This window comes from Anser anser (genome assembly GCF_964211835.1).
Source record: "Anser anser genome assembly, chromosome: 8".
Taxonomy (NCBI): Eukaryota; Metazoa; Chordata; class Aves; order Anseriformes; family Anatidae; genus Anser; species Anser anser.
In genome coordinates this window covers 27,030,125-27,048,828 of record NC_139728.1, presented here as the reverse complement: position 1 = coordinate 27,048,828, position 18,704 = coordinate 27,030,125, and the positions used below count along the sequence as shown (strand labels likewise).

At 46.6% G+C, this 18,704-nt stretch overlaps 2 protein-coding genes across 2 annotated transcripts; one reads left to right on the top strand and one right to left on the bottom strand.

Moving 5' to 3' along the window:
- Positions 1-1,109: 1,109 nt before the first annotated feature.
- MRPL37 (mitochondrial ribosomal protein L37) lies at positions 1,110-5,402 on the bottom strand. Its single transcript, XM_083846648.1, has 7 exons — positions 4,970-5,402; positions 4,403-4,586; positions 3,763-3,878; positions 3,065-3,250; positions 2,639-2,796; positions 1,911-2,114; positions 1,110-1,334 (listed from the first exon to the last, which is right to left on the bottom strand). Exons 1-7 carry the CDS (start codon positions 5,364-5,366, stop codon positions 1,257-1,259), a joined length of 1,323 nt encoding a protein of 440 aa, XP_083702774.1. The 5' UTR covers positions 5,367-5,402; the 3' UTR covers positions 1,110-1,256.
- A 41-nt stretch (positions 5,403-5,443) lies between these two features.
- CYB5RL (cytochrome b5 reductase like) lies at positions 5,444-16,760 on the top strand. Its single transcript, XM_083846653.1, has 7 exons — positions 5,444-5,512; positions 6,746-6,925; positions 7,871-8,019; positions 9,230-9,317; positions 12,554-12,658; positions 14,642-14,845; positions 16,422-16,760. The coding sequence occupies exons 2-7, from the start codon at positions 6,749-6,751 to the stop codon at positions 16,623-16,625; spliced, it is 927 nt and encodes a 308-aa protein (XP_083702779.1). The 5' UTR covers positions 5,444-5,512; positions 6,746-6,748; the 3' UTR covers positions 16,626-16,760.
- Positions 16,761-18,704: the final 1,944 nt, after the last annotated feature.

Genomic DNA, 18,704 nt, shown 5'->3' with positions numbered 1-18,704 from the left:
AGGAATGCTGACGCCGCTGTGACCGCGCCGCTCGCTGCGCAGCGGGGTCACCTCCCTCAGACGGGCACTGACCCAAGGCAGGAAGGGTGAGGGGACGGCACCAGCCCGCGGGCTGTTCCCTAGAGCTGTGCAGCAGGGTCTCTGCGGCACAACAGAGAGCCAACCTGAATGAAACTGAAAGGAAACGCCTTCAGAAACAATCTCCACACAGCACAACTATTAAAACGCGCTCCTAAATAACCGAGTATAAATTACGGATTTAAACAGATGAGCTGAAACGGGCAGCCCTCGAACAGGCAGAATTAGACCAACGCAACGCTCGCTAAATTGTTTCTCTTTGAAGCATTTGCTCCCAGCTACTGAGGGATTTTTTTTAGTTTAACCTAAGAGATGTACCCCAAGTCATTGTGTGCAACTGTTGCTCTCAGGTTTGACTAGTGAAAATCTGTTTTCTGCAACCTGCAGAGCGGAGCTGTTTGATAGTCTGAGCCGGGAACCCGCGGCTGAGATGTTCATCCAGATGGCCAGGCGGGATCACAAAGCACAGACCAGTCTCTGCCACAGGATTCTGCAGCGATTATGAATTTCTTGGAAATGTGCTCTTCCACACCTTAAAATAGCGCAGGCTGTCCTATGCCTTCCCATGTGCTGAAGGGTATCAGTGCAGAGCTGCAAAACATTTTACATTTGGTAGGAGCTAATTTAGCCTTCACTTTACAAAAAACACACTTAATCCTCCCATCTTAAAACGAATATGCTTCCTGCTCACTTAACTCTGGGTGGCAGGAAGAAATTCCTGTTTTTAGCAGCAAATACCCGTTACCAGGCACCAAAGTTTCATGCTACGTTCTACATCGCTTTCCCAAAATGGATAGGTTTCTTCATCGGTAGCGGGAGAGGTAAAAGAATTGTGGTTCTAAATTCGACAAAGCAAGCTTGAGGATTAAATAATTTGGGAGCTAAGCACTGGGCAGTACGTGCAAAGCACACGGAGAGCAGAAGCTGTGCAAAGGAATCGGACTGGTTCTAGGCAGCAGGAGGATGCACTGGATGACTCTAACCAGACACCAGAGATAAGCCCCTCAAATGAAAACTTCTTCAGGCACAACTTTGTTTAAAAAAAAAGAATTTACTTTCAGTAGCAATATAACTTATTTTTGAAAGTAAACCAATCCACCTTTCTTTAAATATGTGATGGTTCTGGCAAAGAGAAGCAGCAGGTACAGTTGGTGAAGAATCTTCTTTTGAGCTGAATTTCACACAGCTCCATGCAGATACAGTGCCAGAAACTTCTTGAATGTTTCTGGCTGAAAGCCATATATTCCAGCGGGCTTCTGCAGAGAGAAGACATGGATGCTCAGTTTGCAGCGAAGTAATTAATGTAGACAAACAATGGCTTTAAATGCACTTGAACAAAGGTGGTAGCTTCCAAATCGTGCTCTCCATCCCCGAACGGTTTGTGTGGAGGTACTTCCACTGGTGTAAGTCTCAGACTGCACCAGCACTGCCCACCAAAGCGAGACGCCCTCCCGTGTAACTGCGCTCTGTTTACTCGACAGCGAAGCTGACAGTTGCATGTAAGCACTTCCTCCGTCAGAGCACAAGCTGATTTTAAACAAGCCTGCTAGGAGACGGTAGGTTACAGCTGGGGCGATCTTTGTGGAGGAGTTCGTATTAAGCTTGGCTTGCGGCTCGTACGCCGTGCGGTGCCGCGGCGGTACAAGTACTCCCTGGCAGTTACACCTGCTTAAGGCTCTCCAGTCAGAACGGTGCCTGCATCAGCTCCCTTCGGCTGGTTTAAAACCCGTGCCACAGCCTTCTGCCAGCTCCCACACCTCTGGCAGAGATGAGAGGGTTTTACTTCCAGGGCCACTTCCCCGTCCAGGGCTGTTTCACCCCGGTTTGCTTACCGTAACAACTCTCTTCTTGACTTCTGGAACACACTGGGCTTTTTCATACAGATTCTGATCAGAGTCAATCCAGACGAGATTCTTTATGCCATCACTAGACACGAGGTCCGTTGTATTTAACTGGAACACCATGAACTGGAAGAGCTGGCCGTCTGTGCCAACGCTCTGCACCACTATCGGCTGCTCCAAAACCTTGGGATCGTCCTAGGAAAGAAGGGAAGAAGGAGAACATTGAAAAAGCCAGTTACCACAAAAACTGTAGGACTAGTTGCTGATTCTGCATCTTCTACTTGGTTTAAAGCCAAGTTTTTAATAAATGTATTGTTACCTTGCCCAGAAAATTACTCTAGTCAAACAAGTTTTGAATGTAGATTTTGGATTTTAATTAAAATTCTTCCTTCAGCCAGCAATGAAGTATCAATTTGCATACTGAGCTGTGGGATGGGTTAGGTTCTACAGTTAAACCTACACCCTGCTTCCTACCTAATACCGCCCCGGTGCATGTTACATCATGAACACGCTCATTGCCGAGGTGGTTTTTTTGGATCAGCAGTAACCACTCCTGAAGGTTAGTCAGACCCCCGGAGTGGGAAGCTATGATATAGTAAGATCAGTGCAGATTTGAAAACTACTGTACCCGCCGTGGCAAGGGAATTTCACAGTTCCTTCCCTTAGCTGCAGTGCTAGAGAAAGAAGAAAGCAGGAGAGCAGCCATCTCCGATACGTACCCCATACAGCACCCTAGCCTTTGCCAGCGCGTTGCCGAAAGCAAACATCAGCATTTTAGCACGAAGCTGTTCTGGTCTGAACCTGTCAGGGCGAACGCTGGCCGATTCCAGGAAATACAGAGTGTGAGGATGAGGGTATGGATAACCATCTCTGAAACCTAAACGGCAGATAACCACGTCAGAAATCGCTCGGTAAGAGACAGCGCGGCCAACGTTTTCTCCCGTATCTTCAGGAACTGTTTGAAGAATTTGCCCAGGTTTTTCTCCACAGAACTGCCTAGGCCGGGGTAAACTTGCCACTGGTCCGGAGTGCTTGCACTGCACACCCTGCGCCCAGCTCCGCTGCTCCCCTTCCCATCCACTCCCACAGACGTCTGGCACAAAGGCATGGACCGCTAGAAAATTATTTTCAACTGCCAGATGTACCTGTGTCGTTGAGCTCCCTGTACACATTCACTTCCTGAAGATCAATTGTAGGCGAGATGGGATAGAAGGTCTCCAGAACGTGCTCTTCGGTGGCCAGTATCTCCTCCTTGGAGGCTACTGGTGGTATCGGGGCCACAGAGTTCATAAGTATTCCGTTCAGGCCGCGGACCTGAAGGAGAAAGGATTCTGGGGACGGAAATTAGGCTGCATTCAGACATCACTAAAACAACATCAGGGCAAGGCGTACGTTTCCTTCTGGGTAACAGCATTCTAGTAAGTCTTTGTTCTGCAAGGCCCACTCTCTCCCCCTCGCCTCCAGACTAATCTTGAATAGCAGCTCCGCCGTGGGTTCTTTTTCCAAAACAGCGGCGTTAATTACTAGCGTTAGTTTCTTAACTAAGCATATTTTACAAAGACAACAGAACAGATTTGGATGCCAAAAATAAATAACCAGTTCTAAGACGCTGGCTCTCTTCCCCCACTGTCATGTTGATGTTGTCTAACACCTCAATAATCTCCTTGGGGCAAGTGCCCTGTCACCATGTCTATCCTTACAGCACTGTTTAAAATTGGAAGAATTGCTCGATTCCAGAACTTGTTTCATTTTTTCCAGGTTTTCAGCTTTCAAGCTAGTGACTTTGTTACCCCTCTCACGTTAACCAAAAGAACCAAAGGCTTCCACCCCAGCAGCAACCAACCTCTTTCCCACACAGCGGCAATCCTGTAGTTCCTAGCCAACATTCTTTTAGCCAGGGAAGGATACTTCATTGTCATTAACCGGCACAATTGTATCAAGTCTTCAAACAGCACAGGGCTTTAGAATAAGGAGAGAAAAAAAGAAAGGTTACATAAAGTAAAAATATTATCATGGTAGGCAGATGCTTCTGGGACGTGAATGCTATAGAACACTACTGCCTGTAAAATATATAACAGCATAACATTTCCAAACGGTTAACACAGATTTCAGACTAATACCCAACAAACCAGCCTGGTTCCAAGTTGGCAGAGGTAATGCTTACCATTAGTTATTTAAAAATTGACATTCTGAATCAGCTAGAACTGTATCTCAAGTAGAAACAGAGACCTTCGCCTAAAAGGAGCTTTAATAGAGTGTACGTGTTTACACTGGTACTACTGTCAACATTCAGACCTGCGTTGTTTTGTTTTTTTATAAGGTGACAACCTTATACAAAGGCTCTGACAGTTTTGCATGGTAAGCGAATCTCTCAGGAGTAGATCCATGCATGAGTTTCTTTGTAGTGTTAAAAACTCTGGTCCTTAAACCATCTTCTTAATGGCTGGCTTACACTAAAGCCATGCGCAGGACTGAGAACTTACCAATACTTTTCTCTGCTGGGAGAAACTTCTGTCGTCTCCCAGAGCCGTGCGTGTGCGATCGCACGGTGAACTGCCTCGTCCTGGTCCTGGAGCTGGTGAGCCGGGTCGTTGACGATGCTGAGCACCGACGGAGGCAAACCTTGCACCAGCTTCGTCTTGGTGAGCCACTGCGCTTGCCGAACCCCTAGAATCAGAGAATTAAGGTTGGAAAAGACTTTCAAGATGATCTGGTCCAACCACCCCCTGCCACCAATGTCACCCACCAAACCATGTCCCCAGGCACCACGTCCAACCTTCCCTTGAACGCCCCCAGGGACGGTGACGCCACCACCTCCCTGGGCAACCCGTCCCAACGCCTGACCGCTCTTTCTGAGGAGAAACGTCTCCGAATTCCCAACCTGAACCTCCCCTGGCGCAACCTGAGGCCGTTCCCATTAAAATAGCGGGCCTGTTACTGAGACCAGCAGGCGGGTTGGCAGGGGTTCGCAGCGTGGATTTCTAAGAGAAAAATAACCTGTATTTCATTTATTTTTGCACCGAGGGAGGCGGCCCGGGCGCTGCGGGTACCTTCCAGCATGCGGACCCGCTGGTGGCACACGAAGCAGCCGCGCTCCTTGCGCAGCGCCATGTCCTCGTAGCGCGGCCCGGGGGAGTGCCAGGGGTCGTGCCAGCCTCGCTGCCAGGCCGGGAAGCGGGGCCGGGCCAGGCCGGGCACCCGGTGCTGCCGGCCCGCGTACGTGACCGCGTCCAGCTCCACCTGCTCGCGGACCGGCCGCCGCTCCGCCCTGCGGGACAGCACCTCCGGGGGCGGCCCGCGGGTGGTCCAGGGCGTGCGGGGCAGCGGCCCGCGGGGACGGGGCGGCCCCGTGTGGGTGACGATGCCGCGGGTCTGGGTCCCGGCCCCCGCCGCCCGCCTCAGCGCCGCCGCCGCCGCCATCGCCTCAAGGGCCGCCGGCGCCGCCATCTTGTCGCCCTCAGGAGGGCGGACGGGGGGCGGGGCCGCGCCGCTGGCCGTGGTGAGTGACAGAGGAGGGAGCCAATGGGAGGCGAGAGAGGAGGGAGGTCGGCCAATGGCGCGGCGGAGGGGCGGGCGGAAGGGCAGGTGCGGGGGTAAGTGAGGGGAGGGGGAGGGAGGGGGGGAGAGAGGCACGGGGCGGGGGGGGGGGGGAGCGGAGCTGTGGCCCCTCAGGGCCCTGGGGGCAGCCCGAGGCCGTGGGGCCTCTGGGCGCGTGTAAACCCCCAGTGAACGCACAAAGCACAACAAACGTGGCCGAGCCCCTGACTAACAGCGTCTTCCATCTTTGTCTCTGCCCGAATTTTCCCTCAAAAACGCTCCTCGGGCAGTTTGTCTGAGCAAAAAGCCCCCGCCGGGTCCCCAGGCTGAGCGATGGCTGCTCGCCTCCCAGCCCGGGCACAGCAATCCGGCTGGGAGCACGGCCGGCAATCCTCTGGCTTCCTCTTCCCCTGCCAAATCCAAATTATCGTCCTTCTCGCACAGGGGTGAAGATTAATTAATGCTTGCACGGGAGCTTGGAAATGAAGCTGCTCCGAGTGCTAAGTGTGCTTTTCTTCAGCCTCGTCACCCGTGGTTTTATAATTTCCTCCAGACCTTTTGTTTAAATGGTACCGATATAAATGTATTGGGGATACTGTTAAACCATTGTATAAAAATAACAGAGTCCCTGAGAGGTCGGCATCTCGGTTTTTGTTGGAGGAGCACTCTCTGGGTGTAGCTCTGTGTGGGCCAAGGGTAGGAGATGAAAATCACGCTGCGTGTGCTTCTTGCCTTTCCTACATGTCTACATTTAAAGCCAGAGCCAAATCTGCTTATAACCAAATTGTTTGTTCATTTGCCTGTGAATTTACTGTTTTCTTGTAGCTTCTTGGCTCTACAACCCACCTTCAGCTCCGTGCCCTCCCTCCGTTTTAAGGCAGTGCTCTGGTAGAGTTTGGGGTTGGTTAGCCCTTCTTGTGGACTGACCTCCAGATTTTTGGGCCACTTTTTTTCTAGAAATCACCACCTCGGTGGCAGGACAGGCAGGAGCCTGCTGCTGCCGAAGGTAGCTCTTGCTGGGAAGGCCAGCTGGGTTCTGCTTTGCAGCTCAGGGCTGGCGGTGTCTGGTGATCTGCTCCGCGCAAAGCAGAGGCAGCGGGCGCTTGAGCAGAAATGGAGCGTTGCAGGCAGCAGTTCAGCTCGCAGGTTTTCAGTTTTCTGATTCCCCTGAGACACGCACGCGAGATGCTCGAGAGCGATTTCTCTGTCCTTCTCCAAGTAACGCTCAGCTGATGAGCACGTGCTTCTCTTGATCCTGCTGTTTGTGATGCAAGGCTTGTGTTTTGCAGACAATGAGTGGAAATGAGGATGAGTGGCTGGCTCTCAGACCCCAAGAACCTTCTCCATCCCAGTGCTGTGGCAGCGGCTGCAAACCCTGCATTTATGACGTATATGAGAAGGATCTTGCACGATGGGAAAGGGCCAAAGCAAAGCAAGACAAAAGCCTCCTCACGGAAAAGAAGGAGCAGGTTAATTTGTCTTCATCGTGTCCTAGAGCCAGCGCTTTGATCATATACTTGCTAGCATGTGGGGTTGTGCTGGTGGGTGAGGGATGCAGCTATAGATTAAAGCGGTGTCTTAAGACTGTAAATGTAATTCCCCAAACTCGGCCTTCCCAGACCCACTCCCCCTGCCTGCTCTCTCCCTGCTGTAATGCGATTTTCCAAGTGTCGAGTTCGCCCTGGTGTCGCATTACAGCCCTGGGTCTGCAGCTTCTGCCAGACCATGTGCTGCGGAAGCGTCCCCCGGGCAGGCAGAGCAAACCTCTGTGAAAAGTGGGAACAGAGGGAAAGATGCAAAGAATCACAATGTTCTCTGCTGATGGTTTCCTCCGAGAAGTTCCACTTTCCTGACCTTTTTTGTCTTTTCCTGGTATTTAGATTCTTATTTTGAGAATGAGAAAGCCTGCACTGTGCATGGCCTGATATTCAAATAGTTGTCTTCAGAGTGTAATTTTAAGCTTGTCAGTGCCCTGTTACGTAAGATTTACTGTGCTGGGTCAAACAAAAATGTTCAGTGTTGAAACAGCTAACAGTACTTCCTATTCCGAATGGTCATCAGTAGGTTTCAAAGTTGCCCCCAAAGCAGTGCTCAGCTCTTTTAGCAGTATTATTTCTGTTTGTTTCCAGACACGAGAAAATGAGTGCAGTGAGTCATAATAAGATGACCTTGCTCTAAGGTGTAAAAATGTAATTTTAAAGGGGGGGGGATCCAAGATCCCAAAGTGCATACTGCAGAACACCATAATGAATCAGCAGAGAGCTGAAATTTGCACTGGGCCCTAGCATTTAATATGCGCTCTTCTGGAGTCAGTATCTCAGGCGCTAAATTAGCATACACGGTTGCTTCCAAAGAAAAATGAAATAATAAAAGACACCATCTAACCAAGTAATTATTTATTGTTGTTCTTGCAGAGCAATAATTCAGAACTAAATCCAGATACATTTACTGCATTCAACATAAGCTCAGTGGAGCAGCTAACAGAGGACACCTACCAGTACAAATTTGAATTACCGGGAAATAGCAGTCTGCGATTGAGTTTAGGACAACATATCGTGTTAAGGTATTGTTCTCTGTGCTAGTTAAACAGTCTGCATTATGTAACCTAATATATAGGTTTTTGTCAATAGACAAAGCCTTCATACCAGGCAAATCATAATTTCTATAGCTCCATGATGATACAGATGAAAGGCCTCGTGAGCTCATTAGTTCTACTAATTTTATGGTAAAAGCCACTCCAAAGCTGTATTTTTCTTCAGCATTATCCTTGCATCGGTGGGTCAGAAAGAACTAGGTGTGATTAAGAAAATCCATTTGCAGAAAGAAAGAGTCAAAGAATAGATGTTACAACAGATGATTTACTCCAGCGTGTTGGAAGAAGACAATGAGCTGCGCTAACCCCAGGGCTCAGTATTTTAGGGTCTGTATCTTGGGGTAACTCAGCACCCATGGTGTTATTTCTGATGTCCAGGCATCTCCCGATTTCTAGAAAAACAACCCTCCTGTGTAGTTTATTGCTTGCCAGAAAGGGGTCACTTGGGAAAAGTTTATGTCTCTCTCAGCCATCTGTGGTGATCATTGCCAGTTAGAAAAAGTCATGTTATGATGCCATTGATCTGTATCTGTTGACGTTATTTGTACGTTAACAGCTGATGTATACAGCTGGCTGGCTGCTGAAAGTACATGCTTCTCATTCCACCCTCTCTCCTAATGCAGCAGAGGAAAGGGTTTGGTCACGTCCGTCAATTAACGTAGTCAGTAGTGAAGAGCAATGTGGATACATTCTATGGAAAGAGAAGACTTACATGATAATACAGTGTATATTGACAAGAGCTCAATTTAAGGCTGTGCCCTAAATTTCATTAGTTAATTGCCAGATGCTGTCCAAACACAGAAAGAAAGGTATACCCCAGTCCAAAAGGAATAGCACACTTACCAAGAAAGCATTTTCTCTCTCCTTTCCCACTCTTGCGCACTGAACAGTTTCTCATAAAACATCTCAAGCCTCCTTCCATGGACGTGTCCAAGAGCTGAGTGTGGGGTACAGATGGGGCCAGCACCAGGAAAACAATAGATGCATTTAGAAGTTATGTCCCCCATCGATTTGTACATCTCACAGGGAAATGTTTTGCATCTGTGCACAGGCTGGGCCATCGGGAAGAGGATCTGCTGCCTCCCTCAGCCTTGCCTCATCTCCCCAGGGAAAAGCACAAGTGTTGGTAATACCTGTCAATGACACGAGTTACAGTGGCTTCCTGTATTTCTCTTCTCAGAGGAGAGGTGAACGGTTTGGAGGTCCAGCGAGCCTACACTCCGATTAGCCCAAGGAATGCAGAAGGTTACTTTGAAGTTTTAATGAAAGTAAGTAAGTCTATACAATATAGATTAGAGTGGAAGGTGCTGGGGACGGTGTTTTCTTTTAGGAACCAAGCACGCTGTCAGTACTTCAAGTGAGACTCTGTCAAATCCCTCATGGGCTGTTTCTGTGTTGTTTTGAAGCAGTTGTGCTTTGCTGATAAAAATTGCTTTTTCTTTTTTTTTTTTCTTTTTTTTTTTCTCCTCCCACAAAACTGAAAGCAGAAGAAGGTGACACACAAACAACTGCTTTGCAGCATAAGCCCTGCTAAGCGTTTGAGAGAGCCTCTCGGGAGCCTTGCAGTTGCCGGTGTGGAAAGAGGTGCCCATTCCACCTCCCTGATTTCATTTTGCCTTTTCAATCTGTCTTTGAAATCACACCCAGCAGTCTGCCCAGTTGAACCACTGATTTTGGAAAGTCGCTGCCCAGCCCTTACTCTCCCTGCCTTATTTTGCATTAAGGACATTTTTCATAAAAAGCTTTCATTTTGGTGAGAAATATGGAAAGAAAACAGGCAGCTGTTCCTGATGCGCAGGTAGGGCTCTGGAGTTGCCTGTGGTCTGAGCAGTGTCCCCATGGCCCACAGGGCAGAGAGGTAACCCACAGGCACAGGCTGCACCTACCAGGGTGGATGCGGTGGCAAAGCCCCATTTTGGATGAGCGTCCTAGCCCTTTTGGAGGCAACCACAAAATGCTGGTTGAGTTCGAAAGGGTTTTATAGGAGAACTTGGTTGGAAAATTGTCTGAATAAAGTCTGCAGGGCCCTTATAAATAATCATTTTGTGTGGCGAATATCGAATTGAAGATTTTTCTGATATTGTATTTGTATGTCACTAGTGATTCCTCAGGGCAGACAGAGACTTCAGTATAGGTGTGAAAGTCTGATAGCTGAGTGTCCCGGGTGGCTTGCACAAAATGACCGTTTGTCCTCTGCCTGTCCTCCAGGATTTCACATTTTGGAGGTCTATTATGCGTTGTATGTTCAAACGAAAGCCCTGTTCTTTAGAAATGTGTACAGCTTGTATAAGACACCTGTGGGAGGGTCCTTTCACCATTCTTGTGGCAATTGGTGTGTGGTAGGGGAGAGAAACATTGCATTTGAGTTGTATTAATAGGATACATTCACAAGATGACTGTGAAATTTCATGTATACTTGCTTATTACTCACAGGTTTTGCATTTCAATAATAATAGTAATGATTGTAATGATACCTTTCCTTTATATAGAACCTTTCATCCCAAAGGGAGCTATAGTTACTCTCTGACGGTGACAAAAGAGGTTGGTAACACCTAGTGTAAAGCAGCCATTTTTATAACTCACTCTGTAGGTTGTGGTATATTTCACACTATTCAGGCAATTTTGGAAAGTACTACATTATTATTATTACTATGCAATCCAAGCACTGTTCAAACCCTTCTGTCTCCTGTTATTATAGCATTGCATTTGTGATACTACAGTTAAGAGTGAGGGAGTTGCCATTTACAGAGCATAACCCTCTTTTTGAGTGATTTATAATGTTAGGGTTTCTCTCCATGTAAAACTGGGTGTAGAAGTTTTCCCCCAGGAGATAATTATTTTTTTTTCTTTTTGTTTAGAAAAATTCATTTTAATCCCACTCAATCACTTCTCACTTCAATTTTTGGAAATAATTTTGGTGAAAGAAGGATTCTTTTAGTTGCCATTACCATGTTCCACTGGGAACGGGCCATAAGGTGGGGCTGACTTTTTTCCACTTGTTTTGGGTTTCCATGTATGGTTGAAGAAGGTAAGTATCAAACACTGTTCCTTTGATGCAACCACACACTGTTTGCACGAAACTAAGTGCCAGCCCAGGGCCCTCTGAACATAAAATGTTTCTGACAGTAACTCAGAGCCTGGATGTATGTATATGATGCATTTACATTTTGAATCTAACAACCAGTGCAAATAGATCTTAATGGCTAAGATATCTTATTTAAGTGAGGTCATTACAAGGGGAAGAGTATCCGTGCTCTTTATTAGCCAACATTGCTTGCAAGCGCAGACGCACGCTTGCTCGCTCACTCACTTTTTCTTAGCTGCTTTGTGGTTCACCAGTTTTGTTTGCCTGCAGTGCTGCTTGGTGGCCAGCCAAGGCACTGGGGTGTGGCGCTGGGCTTCTGTCCAGCGTGTGTGCAGAAAACACCCCAAAGTACCTTTCTCTCAGGTTATGTGGGCTGGAGACTTTGAAGGCTTGTATCGCATCCCATCTTCTGACCTCCGGTTGTGTGGCTCTTCCTCAGGCTTATCAGTGGCATCACCTGCGTGCGAGACCAGTTGTCTGCCACCACTGTTAGCCTTATCTGCTCTTGTGGGGTGGGCCAGACGTTGTTCTCTGGCCAGACCCCATAAAGTGTGGCCATTCTTTTGCGCGTATTCATTCTCGTCAACCATAAAGTCATCGTACAAATAGGACACACACAGCGAGCAAGAGAGCACGTTACATCCAGCAACAAGACTGCTTGGATAAGCCCTTCATTTTTCAGCATCTCCTTGCTTCTCTTTTTCTTGCAAGCACTGACCCTTTCTCATCAGTCACAAGTGAAGCTAGCATTCCTGTGGGGAAAAAGCCTAGATAATGTTTCTTCTGTGCCTGGTAGAAAGTGAAACATTTTTTTTTGCCAATGTTTTTCTTCTGTGAGGCCCAAATTAACATATATATTTTTGAAATGTGGAGGCATCCCTTAGCATCCAGATGATCTGTTCTGAAAACAGAGTTTTATAAATGAGAAACCTGACTTTGGGTCACTAATTGTATCAACACAGCATTTGAGAGACTGAAATAAAGAAAGAGCTATGCAGTGTTTATATAACTATCAGTACCCAGAGGGCATTTCCAGATCCCATACCCGGAGATCTGGAGAACACTTGAAGACTTGGACTGTGCTTTGCATTCAAGACACTCTTCTCTGTGTGCTTTGTAAGCAAGAACTCTGATAAGCTTTTTCCAGTTTTGGAAATTCAGACTGCATGAGAGTGGGTTGTGTTTACATTATAGTCAAGCTGGAATGGATCCAATATGATTTAATTTAAATGTCTTTGTTTTGGGTATAACTTTGAATTATTTTTTCAAATAGAACGATCTTTCTTTCTTTTTAAATGCATGAAATGTTTTTTGCCCCCTTCTCGTTTAAATGTAGATAACTTTATAATTGACTTTAAGCTGGGAAACTTTCCAGCAGAGTATAATTATTCTTTTCTTTTGTGCAATGTTTTTTATTAGTGCTATGAAGCTGGGCTAATGTCACAATACATAAAAACTTGGAAAAAAGGAGACACGGTCTTTTGGCGTGGGCCGTTCGGAGGGTTCCCATATCGACCTAATAAGGTTAGTTTCCTAAGAGACATAGGATGTATCAGCTTGTGGCAGCTAGCTTTGTTTAATACTCCAAAGGGAAGACATCAATTTGATTACTGTTTTCATGATTATTTTAGGGACTTCCTGGGTTATTGTACGGCGCTACAGCATTAGCAGTCAGCTGGAGAAAGTAGACCTTACTGAACTGCAGCATATTTAAGGAAGAAGAGGAGAGGGAGGTGGGTGGGAGACTGGAAAATTAGCAAGGCTGTCTGTTCATCACTTGCATTAAACGTTCTTGATTTGTTTAACAAAGGGAACTTATTCGGCACCAGCAATGAGTGCAGATTGGTTTTGATTTGTTTGAACCACGTTGCTGTTTTGTGACTGAGCACGAGTGAAGAAGAGATGTTGATCTTCTTCTCTCCTGGGTGTTCCCTGAACTATAGCAGCTCCAGTGAGGTGTCACGTCACCCAACCACTCTGCAAATGCTGATCCTATCTACTGATACCGGGCTCTCTGCAAAGAAAGGCAGATCCAGTTTCAGGGGAAGGCTTCTCACACAAACTAATTGCGTTACTTAATTCTGACCTTTCAAATGAGAAGCAGAATCGAAACATTGGTCATTAAGATCCCAAAGCCTCATTTCTTCTTGTTCTTTCTTTTCTTCTTCTTCTTCTTTAATTTTTTTTAACCAGCAAAAATAGGGCTGTAAAATCCCAGTGGCCAAGCTCCATGCAGAGCAATTGTGTTCTGCTTCCTGAAATAGTGTCCCTGCTGTGTTAGGCTACTGTTCACTTCTGTTCCTAAAAGCTTCCAGATCATTTGGGACAGAACATAGCAGCGGTGCCTAGAAGTGGGTGCATTCAGGGGCTGGCTGGGTGATCCTTGTAGGTGCAGTTGACAAAGCACCTGAGTGATCCTTAAAACAGCTTGCTGTAGAAGAACTGTTAATATTTATGAATTATAACAAAGGTCCTGAATATAAATTTGAGAGTAAAAATTCTTTTTTTTTTTTTTTCTCTATTTGCTGCCCATAGGATAGGATTTAGATTCAGGCAGATCAAAGCCATTCGAAATAAACTGCCCTCAGAGCAGCCCCTGAGCAGCAGCCCCTTCCCACCACCAGCCTCCTCCAAGAGGCTGCTGACTGTCAGGATAGGTGAGCATCTAAGCTTCAGAGCCTGTTTCGTGGCAAGGTGGTCATACTTAAGGCCTGACCTTCCGCGATCTGACAGGCCGTGTGTTCCCACTGGCTCTGACTAATTAATGTCTTGTGTAGCACAAAGGAAATCATTTCAAATTCAGATGGATGTGTGCATAAAAGATGTGTTCAAGCTCTCAGTGAAGTTGGTAGGAGTTGGACCAGTTCCTATATGTAGCAAATCCATCTGGACGTTGTTCGTGCTGATAGCTTCTCTGCTATATGTAGTCGCACTCCACATCTTGAAGCCCTCTGGCTTCCAGCACCCCATCAGACTTTGGCTGTAGAGGATTGGGGTTACCAAATCCCCTGCTATGATGAACAGGGTAGGCATAAGATGGTTTAGGAGGGAAGACCCCAAAACACTGGCTTAAGACCCACTTCTGGGATTGGTGCACTGGTAGGTAAGGTGCTGGGAACCCGCTGTCCTCCTGCGCACAGCACCCTACTGCCTGCGTGTCAACCCACAGTGGGTCAGCAAAGAGTACAGCTGAACTGAAACCGAAATATAAATGAACTGTAATGAAGGCTGAAGTTATAAATGTTTATATTCGGATATAATCCAGTTTCATTAAGTTTGGTATATAAAAATCCTGCAAGTGCCGTCTGTAATGGATTTTGTAGATTGCCGTCTGATGGATTTTGTAGAAAAATACATTTTGAGATTTGCATTTACCAGTTCATGTCCTGATACCTGATGTGGTCTCTGTGTCGGGACCCTTTACCAGTGTGGCAGAAGGAGGAACTGGCAATGAGCACGTCTGTTTTCAGTCACGATGGTTAATTCAAAATTCTGTTTTGTCGTTAGCACGGAGAACTCCTCATGCTGGCTTCTGGCACTGGCCTCGCACCGATGCTTCCCATTCTCCAGTCCATAACAGATGATGAAGAGGATGAAACTTTTGTAACTCTTGTTGGCTGCTTCCGTACATTTGAAACAATTTATTTGAAACCTCTTCTCCAGGATCTGGCTCGATACTGGAACATCAGAATATTTTACGTTCTAAGCCAGGTAAATAAATGGATATGAAGTGGATTTATGTGAGGGTTCTGTGTGCTGGACGATCCTTTTCTGTCAGTGATCTTAATTCTTTCCCAAGTCATCAAGGCTACTTTGTGATCTAGCAGCTGCTGTTCTTAAATCTACTAAATATTCTCATGCTGCTAGCAGTCTGAAGAATTTCAGGGAAGTGACCATCGCTGCTTGTCCCTCTTTGACCCCCTCGGTAGCCCTTCTGTTGGCAAGGACCCCCTGATTCCTATTCACCATTGACCATTTCCCCCCACTTCTGACAGCTGTTGCTGCACCTAAGCATTTATGTAAAGAAAACTTGACTCTGGGAGACTCGCAGCAAATAAACTATTTCTTTTTTCCTAATACCAGCACCTTAGTCTGTCCTTATGTTCCATTCATTGCTCATGGCTACGTCTCTCTTCTTCTAGTATGTTAGCACCAACTTCCCAGCAATTATTTTTCCCAGCTGACCCATTTTCAAACTTTTTAAAGTTGTGTCCCACTCTCTAAAATTATTTTCTATGCCAAATCCATGGGATGAGGGCATACCTCTCTCAGTGGTCTTATGATTTGAGCAGTCTTTTTCATTTTCGTTTAGTCCCAAAGTTGCCTGTGTTCTGCACAGATTTGGTAGTTGAAAATTATTTCCCTCAGAAATGAGGATTCATTGCAGGGAGGATATAGAAAGAATTATTTATGCTAAGGGAATGAATCCCATTGCATTTTTAGCTCCTCAGATGAATCATTTTTTGTATCTCATGGTGGATCTGCCTCATACATTATGTTCCACATATGGCCTTGGCAAGTTGAAATTAGGTATAGAGAAAAGTACTTGTGATTTAGGCATCCCCTCAGCCGTTCTGTAGGACTGTAATCAGCAATTGTCTCTGGTGACACAGGTTAGATACCCTTTTCAGGACGGTGCTTTCTCAAGAGCCCGAGGAGGTCTTGAAATTCAACTCAGTGAAGGGCAAGAAACCCTTCTGACCCCTGTCAGCACAGCCTGCCCCACACGTACATCTCTCCCTTTTGTCTCTTCTCTTAACAGGTTTGTTGTACTCCAGCTCTGAGTGGTGCATCTTCCCTTTTAGGATTATATGTGCCTGTCCCAGCGTTTCACTCTGCTGCCAGAGTGAATACTGCTCCCATCACATCTGAACACTTCCATTTCTAGTTAATAGTACAGGGGGTCCCACTGGATCTGACATTTCTCATGGGATCAGAGCCGTGTCTGGAGCAGGGCTGGCTTCCTTTCCGTTGCTTTGGTCAAGGGAGATGGGACTGAAAGAGACTTGGGAATGGAAGAGGCAATAGGGAGGAGTAGTCTTGGGACTTAGGACTGGGGAATAGAGAAGGCATGGTGGGAAATGGTTCCCAAAGGAGAAGGTTCTGCAGTGCTTCTTGGCAGTAGTTACACTCTGGTTTTGTTCAGAGTGGGTCATTTCTACCCAAATGCAGTCACGAGGGTGAAAAATGTCCTGTGCAGTACCCTGAGGGGAGGAGGGAGACTTGGCAGTAAGCAATCGACTGTCCTTTTTACTGTGTCACACTGCAAACCTTTTTGCCTTTGCAGGAAACATCACTGGAAAAACTTCCTTGGAGCTATCAGGAAAACACATACACTGGTCGCCTAAATGAAGACTTGATGAAGACGATAATAAATTCCTGTCGAAGAAAGCCATTCGTACTAATTTGTGGCTCTTCTTCATTCAGTGAGGATATGAGGCGATATCTGAAAGCTGCAGGGATTGAAGAAAATTCCTGTTTTGTCTTTTAACAGGATATTCCTGACCTAAGGAACCTCAGGCCAAGCCTTGGACATCCTTGTTTCAAGACATAGTTTATCGAGATGACTGATTTTGAGCAGAGTTCCTTGTGCATATACTTTCATAGGTCTTTGGATCAAATATTTGCCTCCATTATGATTCTCAATCTTGAGAGTGTTTTAAGGATCAGGTGGCCTTCCAGAATGACTGCTGCAACCACCCATATGTCAGGGAACAGCATACTAATTTCAGTGGAAGTCTTCATGTGCAATTTTGAGAGAGATCTCTTAAGGGTACTAAGAAACATCCAAGTATACAGCTCTGTTGTAACATGAAGACTAATGACTCGCTTTGAAATCCATGTTAGTCTGCAGTGGTATTGTGCTCTGCTAAAGGTACCCTGGGGAGATTTAATCCTCAGGGAGAAGATTGCATGGCCAGAGGAACAGCAGAGCACTGGCACAGCACTCTGCAGTCTGTGGGGTTCACATAGCTGTGTTGTTATCTTGCTGGGTGATACTAGACAAGTCACTTCAGCCCCTCTGTGCCTCAGTTGCCTTGTAGTACACTAATAGGGGGATGCTTTCTGTAAAGAGCCCTTTTTTAAAGATATATATGAGGATGGAATTACATGTGCTGTCCAGTGAGGACTTACACTGCCTGCTCTGAACCTTAACCCTCAAAGTGCTGCCTGGAGGGAGAAAGGGAGTGTCCTAAATGCCCTTGTGAGAAGCCATCAGGGCCATAGCTGCTATCTGTCCGGGAAGATGGCTCTCTGCTTTTCACGTCCCGTAAGTGTTGTGTAACAGCCCTGGTTCATTAAATCAAAGTTCTTTCCAAGTAAATAGCTGTTTCTTTTTGTCACAGGACTTTAACAGAGTGAAAATGCTCTAAGCATACGACAGCAACACCCGAGGAACAAAAGCTTCATAGGAACTTGCTGGGGTGCTCTCCCATGGGTACGGGCAGAGCCGTGCTCTGTGCAGCCCTGGGGCTGCCCTGGAATCACATTCTGTGTGCTCCGGCCCCTTTCTTTTCTGTCCAAGATGCTGTTGCCCTTGGCTTAAGATATCCTCTCTCCACTCTTTCACCTTCTTAGACTACCATGTTCACTAACTTCACCTGCAAGTACAGCCTTTTTGCACACCTTTGTGTTTTTCCCTTCATTCCTTGTTCATCCTGTGTTGGGATTTCCCAGGGTGACAGATGATGATGCATCGTCATTCCTGTCCCATTTTTACACGTCTCAAACAATACACCTTGCACAAAGAAGATGCACTGTGAGAGTTACTCACAAGAAGCAGAGCACACTAAAATGATGGGGGGGTCTGCCTTCCCATGCTGAGCAGTGGCACAGTTCAGGGTCAGAGCTGTGAACAATTTGGGCCCTGAGGACACAGTCTGCAGTGCTTGCCATTAAACCACAAGAAGTCTGGTGCACTTGCACAAGTGTGCTCATTTACGTGACAAAATATGGTCTTGAATTACACAGGTTCCCCTCACATCAGTGGGATTTGTCTCCAGTTACCAAATACTCGGACTTAGTCCAGCACGGATGCAGCTTCTATGCTGACTTCATCAGAGCAAGGGCTTGCAGGAAAGCTGTTCCCTTAACCCAGAATGGGTTCTGGCTTTAACACAAGCAGATGCCATAAAGTTGCCCACATTAAATCCAAGACAAACTCTCAGCTCCCATCCAAACCACGTTTCAGCCACCATAAGCCACCCTGAAGCGGAGGTGCTTCTCTGCAGCAGCAGGCTGATAAAGTAAGGAGTTGCTCTCCCTGCTTTGTCCCTAGCTAGGAACACAAAGTATTTTCCTCAGATATCACATACTCTGAAAACCTCGCTCTTGCTTTAAACGCTCTGCCTTTCTGAGATTTTGCTACAAATCCGCAAAGCCTTTTTTTGCAAAGGCCCGAGGTAAAACTTGGTGCTTGCTTCGGGAAAGCGACGAATTTCCGAGCAAAAGCTGGGACTGTTCCTTTAAGCGCAACCCCAATATGTCTGGGTATTTCAGCACATATGGGCCACGATGGTTAAACCCTACCCAGCTGGTCTGGCCATTCTGCCGCGAAGCCTCCTGTCTT

Bases quoted from the DNA above. Each gene is read 5' to 3' on its own strand.
- CYB5RL (XM_083846653.1), top strand. From the start codon at position 6,749: ATGAGTGGAAATGAGGATGAGTGGCTGGCTCTCAGACCCCAAGAACCT. The intron at 6,926-7,870 runs GTTAATTTGTCT...TTGTTCTTGCAG, and splicing joins TCACGGAAAAGAAGGAGCAG to AGCAATAATTCAGAACTAAA. The intron at 8,020-9,229 runs GTATTGTTCTCT...TTCTCTTCTCAG, and splicing joins GGACAACATATCGTGTTAAG to AGGAGAGGTGAACGGTTTGG.
- MRPL37 (XM_083846648.1), bottom strand. From the start codon at position 5,366: ATGGCGGCGCCGGCGGCCCTTGAGGCGATGGCGGCGGCGGCGGCGCTG. The intron at 2,797-3,064 runs GTACATCTGGCA...TCTGCCGTTTAG, and splicing joins CAGGGAGCTCAACGACACAG to GTTTCAGAGATGGTTATCCA. The intron at 2,115-2,638 runs GTACGTATCGGA...CTTCTTTCCTAG, and splicing joins AGGCTAGGGTGCTGTATGGG to GACGATCCCAAGGTTTTGGA.